General features: G+C 41.0%; 1 protein-coding gene across 1 annotated transcript; it reads left to right on the top strand.

Moving 5' to 3' along the window:
- The first annotated feature begins 512 nt into the window (after window positions 1-512).
- Window positions 513-8,880, top strand: LOC110969508 (transcription factor SOX-7-like). Its single transcript, XM_022219588.2, has 2 exons — window positions 513-1,344; window positions 4,347-8,880. The coding sequence occupies exons 1-2, from the start codon at window positions 957-959 to the stop codon at window positions 5,729-5,731; spliced, it is 1,773 nt and encodes a 590-aa protein (XP_022075280.1). The 5' UTR covers window positions 513-956; the 3' UTR covers window positions 5,732-8,880.
- The last annotated feature ends 2,834 nt before the right edge of the window (window positions 8,881-11,714 follow it).

Genomic DNA, 11,714 nt, shown 5'->3' with positions numbered 1-11,714 from the left:
CACACACACACACACACACACACACACACAAACACATATATATACATGTGTTTGCGTGCATGTGTGTTACAGTTTGACTGTGTGTTTTTGCGTGTGTGTGTGTGTGTGTGTGTGTGTGTGTGTGAGAAGCACCATTCTCAGTTGGGCAAAAACAATGGAACCTCTCTGATTACATCTCCCTGTACAGGCGGACAGCGTGTGTGTGTGTGTGTGTGTGTGTGTGTGTGTGTGTGTGTGTGTGTGTGTGTGTGTGTGTGTGTGTGTGTGTGTGTGTGTGTGTGTGTGTGTGTGAAGCTTCATGGGGAGAGGAAAGGGTGGCGGTTGCGGAGGAGGAAAGACGGGGAGGCAAAGTTTGGACCTCCCCCCTCCTCCTCTCTCCTTTGCTATTTCTCGCGCACACACTCGTTCCCTTCCCCTCGCAGCCGCCTGGCATCTCATTGGTTAAATCTCCGGCTATATATTTATCTGATTGGTCAGGGCGGGGTATATATACACAGCGTGGGTCGGTTAAATCTGGCCACAAGTTTCAAAACTTTCAAACAGGACAGACAGACAGAGAGACAGTGTGTCGGACGGCTTGAGTGACGGAGGGAAGAAGTGGAGATTTGGACAAACCGCCGCACCACACACTCCAAACAAGAACTGTTGTGTTTTGAGAAAAAAAAAGAAAAAAGAGGCAGAGTCATTGTGGATCATTTTCAGGGGGAATATCCTGCACCACAACTTGTTTGTTTTCTCTTTCTTCCACGTCCTTCCACCTCTTCTCAGATCTCGATGCTTTGCTCTGGGATTTGTGCTCCAAATCCATCAAATTCTTCTCTCGATCCTTCTCCTCTTTGCCATCTGAAACATTTTGAGTTACAACTTTTGTCCAGAACTTTGCAGCCTGACAAACTGAGACAGACGTTTGCAGAATTTCACTCGGACTAAAAGTTGATTCCAAGGCCAGTTCTGGAATGAATTTAACTGAGCCGAGCTTGTCTAGAGAGACTCTTCTGCATCCCAGCCGGGTGTCTCTTGGAGCCTGGACGTCGGGGACCCCAAGTCCTGCTTCTGATTCAGAAATGGGTTTTGAGCAGAGCCTCTCCGGGGACTGTAGTTCTCCCGATGGCATGAGGAGAGCCGAGCCGAGGATTTCTCTGACACCCAGTTCTGGGGGACAGAGTCCGGATCTGACCCAGGCAGGAGGTGTGTCGGCAGGCACGGGAGACGGGAAGGCTGTGGGGGCCGAGCAGAGGATCCGCAGGCCCATGAACGCCTTCATGGTGTGGGCTAAAGATGAGAGGAAGCGCCTGGCCCTGCAGAACCCTGACCTGCACAACGCTGTGCTCAGCAAGATGCTCGGTAAGACAAACAAAAACTTCAGCCTCACTCGAGCAGAGAAACCAACACAGACAAAGCAGACTGAAGAAATGCAATCAGAGTTCTTGGTAAAACTGTGTCAGAGGGGGGGCAAATAAAGTCGATTCTTTTTTGTAGTTGCAATTAAATATTCAAAATGCTTGGCTTTCGCTGATACTGCTGTCATACCCCACACATCTAAATCACTCTCAAGATCCCGGTAATAACACCAGCACACACCATAAATAGCATCATAGTAGAACTACTGCTTAAAAAAGACAACAAAACACTATATATGTGTTGATATGAATGCACAATAACCTTTTTACATTATTCATTCTTTATATGTAGAGTATATATGTTCTGACTAAGGCCTTGTTTTGTTTGTTATACTGCATGTTTGCTGTCTCTGCACATAAACTGTGCAATACCATACCATTTACTTTCAGACTGCCAGTTTAAAAACTTTTTTCTCTCATTTTCTTTACATTCTGTTTTTGCCCTCTGCATAATTTTGTGTCTGATGTTTTGCACTGCTTTAAGTTTTACAGTATGCTAGACAGCTAAATTTGTGTAGGATCTGGAAATTTATCCAATCATTTTTGCGCCATGTTTGAGGGATTTTAACTGTTAGCAACTTCACTCTTTACTGCTGAAGCCTTAAACGGACGTCTGCAATACATTATGATTGGCTTCACATTAACTGTATAGGTTTATATTTTTTTGTTCTCCTCTAAAATCCCTTTCAGTTCGACAAACATATGAATTCGTGCACATTAAAGTAATTAAAGTGATCTGTTTGCACATGGCAATCACTGGAATTGTGTAATAAGTTTGCAGTGTCCAGATAAGTGGGAGGAAAATTTCAAAATGTCCTTAGAAACCTCTAAAACCGCCCATAAGTCACTTCTCCACTGTCCATCCATCTGCTCATTATGTTCCAAACGCCATAGTTTGTCAAAAATAAGGAATCCACTACAGTTGACATGAATCCAAGCCGACCACAATCCCTCCTTCAGTCTCCTCGAGAAGGAAAAGTGCAAACCTTTTATGACCACCACTGAACTACTCAGGAGGTGAGAGTTTGTGCACAAAGATTTGGGGTGTATAAATATAAAAGGAGCCAATTAAATGAGCCAAAGACTTTTTTTATTGGATGTTTCTTGAAACATTCTGTCTTTTTTTTCTGTGGCTTTTGACAGCAACATGCTTTTTTAAAATATTGGCATAACATTAATGCACCACATTCATGCAGTGTTTCACATTAACACTGAGAGCTGCTCAGTGCAATCACACTTGACAGCTGGAGTTCATCTGCAGCAGCACATTCTCAGAGCCACTTAATTTCAAACTCGAACGTTTCTGAGAGAAAATGTGCTCAACAGATCTCGAGGCTGCTGGCATCGACAAAACAGACGATAAACTGAGAGTATAATTGCAAAATAAAAATATACCCAATGGGTGGCTACAACACAGCAGTTTATATGCCTGAAAACAATTTTTAAGCAAAGAACATAATCCAGCATCACACAAAATTAAGCTTGAGAGGAGTACTGGAATTTTGTCACGTGGAGACATGTTGTCTCAGGATATGCTATGTAGCTGCCACTGGAGCTGTTTGAAAGTTAGGACTTCACTGCTTTCATTGTGATTTTTTTTATATCTTTTTGTGCATCACCACTTAAATAAGAATTAAAAACTGGCAGCTTGACAGTCCCAGATCAGTAAATATTGCCTTAATCATCCAAACGTATTGGTTACAATTAGAGACGGGATTTATAGCTCTTTGAAGGGAGCCGGATTTTGAGGAGCCGTTCCTTTCAAAGAGCCTTTCAAAAGACTACCTCGTTGTTATATTCATTTATTTTTTAGAAGTCAGCCAGGGGTAGCTAGATTTTATCAAGGAAACAATCACTAGTAGCAGTTATTAGATACGATATGGATCAGATTTATTCAAACTTACATATCCCTCCAATATATACTGTATTAGTGGGAAACATTCTGAAATATTCATTATAATTTCTCTTGGCTTATGTTTTCATTGTAAGCATTCCATAAGGCGCTGCCATATCCTCATGCTTTAACAGTGAAATCACTATTTTGAATTTTCCCTCACCTAAAAAAATTTGTGGCACAACAAAAAATACGCAGGCTACAGCTGCTAGCTCATTCTGTGTTTTTCTTTTTTGGTTGCTAGTATATCCTCCTCCCTGATAAAGCGGTAACTGTGGCTCTACTCCAGTCTCCAGTCAGTTGGGCTCTGGCGGCACTCACCCTCCTTCTCCTCTTAGTTAGCTGTGGATATATAGCTGTGTTCATGTGAACGAAGCATGCTGTGGACAAGTCAATGTCAGAGGTGTCATTATTTGTTCACGTGAAGGCAGCGTGGACAGCTCAGACTCATGGGGCACACAGAGAAAGCATGGGCAATTTGCACACATGAACGGCTCACAACTGTGAACCAGTTCTCGTCGTTCACTTAAAACAGCTGTTCAAATGACTGACTCGATCACGAACGTCACATCTTCAGTTACAATATATATTAGTGGTCAAAGTATGCTGGTGTAAACTGATGCAGTGCAGCACATTTGTTAAACAGCTTGGTTGAAGAGAAGGTACGATTGTTGTAGGTTAAATGCCAATTTGAGCTGAAACAATTTACCAAACATCTGATTGACACAATTTTAATAATCATTTACTTATTTTTAAGTAATTTTAAATGTTGGTTTCCATTGGTTATAGCTCTATAAATTGTTCTGCTTTGGACAACGTAGTATAATGAGTAGCTTAAATATGCAGTATCTGTATTGTTTCTAAAAAAAAATTGTGATTGTCTCTATTTTATCACATTTTTTGACCAAGCAACAAAAAGAAGTAAACATACTGATTGATAATGAAGTAGTTTTCCCATCCCGAGACATTAAGATGACTTTGACTCCCATAATCACTGTCAGTAAGAAATGGAAATGATTTTTTTTGGTTTTCTTGTTCTCCACCTCCTCCAGGTCAGTCATGGAAGGCCCTGAGTGCCACAGACAAGCGACCGTTTGTGGAGGAAGCAGAACGGCTCCGTGTCCAACACCTCCAGGATCACCCGAACTACAAGTACAGGCCTCGTCGCAAAAAGACCACCAAGAAACTAAAGCGGGTTGAACCGGGCCTCCTGCTGCACACCTTGGCCCAAGGTGGGGCACCAGGCCTTGGTTTAGGACCTGCCATCAGCCCCTTGGGCGCAGAAAGTGTCTCTGGAGGTTCTCCTTACGGACATCCAGGCGCTCACCCTCCACACCACCATCATCCCCACCACCTGCTGCCGTCTCTGGGGCACTTCAGGGACCTCCAGGCCCCAGGACACCCAGAGCTTGAGACCTACGGCTTGCCAACTCCAGAGATGTCCCCTCTCGATATTCTGGAAGATGGAGCTGGGGAGTCAGTGTTTTTCCCTCAGCATATGCAGGAGGAGGCAGGGATGGGAGGCTGGAGCGGGTACCCCCACCACCTTCATCACCACAACCAGCATTACAGCCACCACTACAACAACCACAGTCACCACAACTCCATCCATGGTCAAGGGTCAGGGATGAGTGTTAGTGCCAATTTAAACACTAGTATGAATTCCAGTCTGAGTCCTGGCAGAAGCTCCAGACTTGATTCTCGAATGAGCTCTGTTGAATCCAACATGACCTCTAGCATGAGCTCTGTTACTGCAGTCAGCTCCAAGTTAAATCCTGCTCTCGCCTCCAGTCACCAAGTCCCATTGAGGAGTCCTGTCAAGTGCCCACCATCTATCCCTGATTCCTCCTCCCCTGTTTCCTACCCCCAGCCTCCCATCAGCCACCCTGAGTCAATAAAATGCCACCAAGCTCCCCTGAGCACTGCTCCTGTCACCTACTTCAGTCAAATATATGGCAGCGGCGGCCCGAATGCCACCCATTTCGCTCCTTCCCATCTGGGGCAGCTTTCACCTCCTCCTGAAACATCCCCTTCTTCTTGCTCAACCTCCTCCATCCCCCCTCCATCAACCTTCCTTCCCCCTGTGCACTTAGACCACTCAAATCCAGAATCCTCTGGTCATTTGGGGTCGTCTTCTGCTGAATTTTGGTCTGAAGTGGACAGGCATGAATTTGACCAGTATGTAAACATTGGAAGGAATCGAGAGGAGGCCTACGGACTGATTGGGGGATGTGGGGGTGGATCAAAGGTCCTGGGTGGGCGCAGCAGCAGTAGTGTAGGTAGTAGTAATAACAGCATTGTTAACAGTGCCATCAACAGAGATGTCAGTGGTATTTTGAGTGGTGTTGGTGGGTGTGATGACGGGAGCAGCCCTCTCATATCTGCTCTTTCTGATGCCAGCAGTGCCGTCTATTACAGTGCCTGTATTACTGGGTAAACCCTCCATGATCTCATCTCCTGCATGTGCCTCCTGTCATTTGTGTTGGCCCATTTCAACCATTCTGACATGACAGGAAGAAAGTATGCTGGAAAAAAAGAAATGTTTCGACTTACACTTTTAGTCAAGTCATTGTCATGTCTTATTTATCTCTCACAGACTGAAATTTAAAGGTTTTTCTAAATGCCAAAAAAGAAATATGCAGAGGTGTCGTTTCATCAGACATATATTGAAGTCAGAGACAAATGTGCTAACTGGAACAAAAATGACACTCTACATTAACAAATACAATCTTGATCACAAAATCAAGCAGCTTTCCTTTACAGCTACAGGCTGTTGTTGCAGGTTGAGTTAGATGTATTAACCTGTAAACAAAGGCAACCTACTACTTCTTGTAGGATTTAAGGGATAAGTCTGTTAAATTATCAGTTCTTGTCCCCTTTGTAAACAGAGGTTTTAGCAACAGGGTTTTCTTTTTGATGAGGAACTGCAAGATTGGTGCTCATTATTATCGTCTATTATTATCTGTTGATCCAAATGAACACTAAATCAATATCACTCTGCTTTAATTTGGGATGTGTTTAATAACTACAGTGTTTTCTGCCTTATCTCAGCCTTCAAATGAGTAGAATGCAGTTTTCAATACATAATGAAGGACACTAGATCTTGGAGTTAGCATCACAGATGCTAAAAAAAATTCTTCATCAGTCTTCATCAATATCCGGATGCATTTATGGCATACACATTGCATGACCTACGTGATTCAGAGACATCAGCAAGTGCTCATCCGTGTTGAAGTGCCTTTGAGCAAGACACTAACCTGTTACCTTGTTCTGGTATATCAGGAACGTCTGTGACAAATTTTTATCTCAGTATTTTTGACATTTCATCTCAGGACCGGACATGTATTCATCTCCACTGAACTTCATGAATTTTAAAGAAGTTCATCTTGTTTGCTGAATGTTAACGGCAAACTTGTGGGATTCGCAGAAAGAAAAAGACTCAATGGGAGAGACTTGTTCCAGCCTCCGCATATTCCCCAGCAGTGTTGTCGGGAAAACCTTGGCCACTAACCCAGAACACACCACTGATGTCTCCCACAAACTATCAGGATGTTTTACAAGCCGAGTTGGGTTTTCTCTGACTGTGATACATGCCATTCCCTCTGCGGCCCAGGCCATGACAGGGCCTTGTGTCAAACTCCGTGCCAAAATCTGCGGATTTTAAGTCGCTTTGCTTCATACCAAATACTGATATGCTGACAATTCAAAGATCATTCTTTTCAAACCGGCAACATTCTCTGGAATAACAAGCATATCACTTTTTGTTTTTTGTATTTTCTTGTTTGCTTTGGTTGTCAAAATTAGTTATTAAAAAAAACAGGTTATAAATGTAGGTGCTTTTGGAACAAGTCTTGCAAGGAAGAGCATGGAAATATTTTAATTTAAATGTAAATTTCAAAAGTCATCAGCTTTACTTGCAAGTTCTTGCAAAGCACACCTCACACTGCCAAATAGTGTGCAGTTGTTAATCTAACATTCCTGGTGTTGTCATTTTTGGAAACCTCGGTTTGATGTAGCTGTTTACTGTATATAGAGATGTTATGCTTCTTGACATTATGTGAAGGAGAAACTGAGACTATGAAATGTTCTCTTTGCACTGGGTTTAATGTCTTAGCTGTATAGACGGAACACTACTTATTGAAAACTAAATGTCCATATCATAAAATATGTCTTTGTACAGGAAAGACTGTGTTCATGTTGTTTAATGGAGTCTTATTTTTCTTAGAGGAAAACTATTTAGAAAAATCACTCACTAATGTGGTAAGCATGGTGGAGGAGCAGGACTTCAATAAGCAAATAGCCTAGCTTAGCATAAGTTCAAGAATCAGAATTAGACTTTAAAAATTCATCTACCAGCACTCTGATACTAAATTAACAGGCTGTAATTAATTTGTTTAATATACAAACAAACCAAACGCATAATGTGTTATTATGTTCTATATGTGTTTATTATTTGGGACAGAAGAGCTGGTAGGCAGTTTATTTTTTAAACTTTGCACTGCTCTTGCTGCTTAGCGCGGCTATTTGCCCCGATTCGTCGCCATACTTAAACCACAGGTATAAAAATGTTAAATTATTCCTTTGAAGAAATGTAAACATATTGGATCCGTGTGTTTCCACTAGTCTATTTTGAAGTTCCTCCAAAATGTTGTATATTAAAAAATTGCCTTTAAAAGGAAATCTAGAATTATAACGATCTCTTGTAGATCCCTATGGGTCTCATACATTTTCTTCTAGCAGCCTAACAAATGACTTTTAATCCCACGCCAATGTTGGAAATTAAAATCAAAATTTGTGGTTTTGTTTGTGCTGAGAAGTCAACAAGTTGTAGCCACTGTAGAGGTCTCTCTGTATGTGTTTATGTAGCATCCATCCCGTAATAGTTTTGTATACAGTGGAGGCCGAAACCAGAAGTCTCTCTTCAAAGATTTAGCCTACATCTGCTCTTCATTAGTTCTAAAGACAATGCTTTTTTCTTTTTTTTCTTTTTTTGTACATGAAACAGTAGAACAAAATGGAGTATCTTGTACAGTGAAACCAGTTATATTTGCCACACAGTTCCTTGTGACCACCACTGGTTGACAGCAGGGCAATAGTACATTTTTCCAAACATTTCCTCTAGAGGATGGAGTCACAGCGAAGCAGCAGTTCATGTAAAGTATTAAAAAATACTTCTACATCTGCATTTCACATTCTTTTCTGTTGACACCAGAGTCTTGTTTCCATTTTAATTTACTGTGACGCACAAAGACATCAGAGAGACAGGCGTTTTTTTGGAGTCGTGCAATAACTCTGGGGCTTTTGGTAATAATTATCTGAAGAAAAAAAAAAAGAAACACCCAAGATTTTGGGATTAAAACAAAGGACATTTTCTCAGCAGTCATATAACGACAAATTAAAGCCAAGATTTTCCCAGAAGTGTCACTGTGATGCTTCTCAATGTGTCTGACAGGGATCGTTTTTACATCTTCAAAGCATAGAAAATGTTTGTTTTTTTTGTGGTTGTATATTTGAAAAATGTTTCTGTAAATGGATTCGTTCAATTTTATAAAATAATTTCACAAAATAAACACTTCTAAGATTGCACATTTCATGAGTCATCTCCCTTTTGCAAAATTTTATAAAATGTTGTTGGTCGCATATAACGTCTTACATAGTTTTTGCTGATGAAAAAAAATGACCAAATGATTATTTGTTTGGCTTGAGCTCATGACAATGACTGTCATTCTTCCATCATAAAATGGACTTTGAAACCAAATTTGAAACTGAGACTTTCAATGTGATGAACGTCAGTTTATTCTAAAACAATGAAGTATTTTCTTACATTATTGTTTGAATAGGAGAAATTTGAGCTACGAATTCAAACAGCAGCAGGATGGTGTGATTCAATACTTGACCCCAGGGCATCAGACTTGGAGGCAGACGTCCCCACCCAGTCATCACCTCTTCATTAACCCCTTAGTCCCTACAGCCCCCGCCGGTGGGGGCTGTGGAAGTGCCTCAAAAACGGCTTCCGCATTTGAGTTCTTGAAGATTAAAAAATAAAATTAGGCTAATGCTGGGCGCTGTGTACATAGCGTCTATAAAGCATCTACTGAATATATATTGTATATTTTTGATCAGTGTGATGCCATCGGTTTCAGATTTGGATATCTCTTGTAATGAAATGCATAACTCCAACATGTACTGGTATAATTTGCTAATACTGCACCCAAGCTGGTCCCAGTGTCCAAATGTGGCTAAATTTTTGGGGCTCAGTATCGACACCAGCGGCTGTGTTCTAGAACCAATCAGCCAGATGCTGCTGGATACTGCTGCAAAGTTTTTCAATTTAGTGATACAGCATGATTTTACTATAATCTAAGGGTAAAATCATTAACAAAACACCTTGTGTCTGATAATGGTCAAAGTAATATATTTTTATGTTATCAATGTCCGTTTCCTATTTGATCGAACATAGATTAGTTGCATCCTGGACGGAGAGACCCACAAGCCACAATACTATTTTAATTGAAAGTTTTAGTGTATTTAAACCTTACTATCTTGTTTCAGTTGCGATTTTTACTTGCTTTTCATCTGTGGTGTCCACACATAGTTCTAGATTCTCCAGAAATTTTGTGCTATGTCTGTCCAAAGTGCTTGGAATGAGAAGGAAATTGTCACACCTCATTAATCAATAAATACTCATTGATACTCATTCTGCAGTAATGCAATCGCGGCAAAATCTTGTAAAAACTGTGAAGTCACAACCTTTCAGAAACATCCATGGGAGCCCTGTGGGTATTTCTTTGTTCAGTGTGATGGGCAATGCGTTGTGTTGCAGTGTTGCAGACGGATGTGCATCCTATTCATAGTATGAGTTAACCTGTGTTTTTGGGGAAATCAAAACCCTTTCGTCTTCTTTCAATGTAATACTATGTCCCATTTGACCTTGTTTACCATCTCATCCTTTCATGCTCGTCGCACTTTTTCATTGTTATGCTTACCAAACAGCTAACTATGTGATGAGATGACGCCCCCATCTACAAAGCTAACTGTTTTTTAACAATAAGAGCAATCACTGAAGTTGGATATACCTAAACTGTTGCACAAATCTGAGCACATGGGTGGTGACTCAGGAACCAGGTTGAGGAGATCAGCCTTGATGTTAAGAATCCAAATGTAGGAAAATGAGCAACACCTCCCAATAAAAGGACAGTAAATGCTGCTACATTTTACAGTGTCCACTGTAAAAGCTGTGGCCCTCAGTCCGCATGTCTCCAGGTGTTGTAGTGGTAATGAGGAAGAAGCAAATAAAACGAGGGGTGGGAAAGGAAAGACAAGAGTAGAGGGAGGCTGAAATACAATCCTCTGCGATCTGCTCTAATTCGGTCCTCTCCAGGTTCAGATCTGACGCTAAAAGAGTTTGGCTCTGTGGGAGTGTCTCCCCTCGAACAAACCGCTAACAGACTCAAAAGACAACATTCGGAACAAGGAAAACTGTTCTCTCATTCTCTCTCCTTGGACAGCCTGTTTTCTTCTCTCTCTTTTTTTTTTGCTTCAACCTTCTTTTATTCCCTCTCAGTCACTGTAATTTCATGTTGTTTTTCTTTTTGCTTTTCTTCCTTGTCCCACAAGTTTGATTCCTGCATCTTGTTTCATTCATTTTCCATCTCTTGCCACCTTTCCATTTGCCAATTTGTCTTTTCCTTCCTCTGCATTCTTTCTTCTCACCTTTCCCTTCCATTTCCTCATTCCTATCACATTTTTCCCCTTTATCTTTCTTAGGCCACCAAAATATTTTTACTTCCTGCCACCTTCATTCATTTACATTCATTTATATTCTTCACGCATCTTTATGTTGTTGACTTGGTTCACTTTTTTATTCCATCTTTCTCATCTCATTGTTGCTCCTTTTGTCTTTGGATTACCCTACATCTTCTCACATGTTGCTGAATATCCTCATAATTCTTTCTTATTGCTGTTTTTTCTCCCTTTTTAACATAAATCTGCATCATTGTTTCTCTGTCCTCCATTCCACTCTCCCAATACACTGTTGTTATCACTGAACCATCTCTCATAGCTAATTTTCATGGACTTCATTCGCTAAATGTCATTCCAGTCACCCTTTATCATCTTGTCCTCCTTTCTTTCTCTCTCTTTACTCATCTCTTCATCACCTACTGACCCTTTCTGGTCACATTTTTAAAGCGGTAACACCTGTGGCTGAAAACAGCAGTTCCTTGAATGTCCACTTGAGGTTGGTTGTTAAACTAAGTCAATCCCACAGACACCCATGTTAAAATGTGCATCTATACAGCAGAAATAAACATGCTTACAGCTTGGTACACTTTTTTCATGTATGTAGCAAATTCCCCTGTCCATTTGGCATAACTCATGCCTTTTAATAGTACTAAGGATTATCATCATGGAGGAGTATG

Source organism: Acanthochromis polyacanthus, chromosome 6 (genome assembly GCF_021347895.1).
Source record: "Acanthochromis polyacanthus isolate Apoly-LR-REF ecotype Palm Island chromosome 6, KAUST_Apoly_ChrSc, whole genome shotgun sequence".
Lineage (NCBI taxonomy): Eukaryota > Metazoa > Chordata > Actinopteri > Pomacentridae > Acanthochromis > Acanthochromis polyacanthus.
Note: the sequence above shows the minus strand (reverse complement) of the source record. Positions and strands in the feature narration are given on the sequence as shown.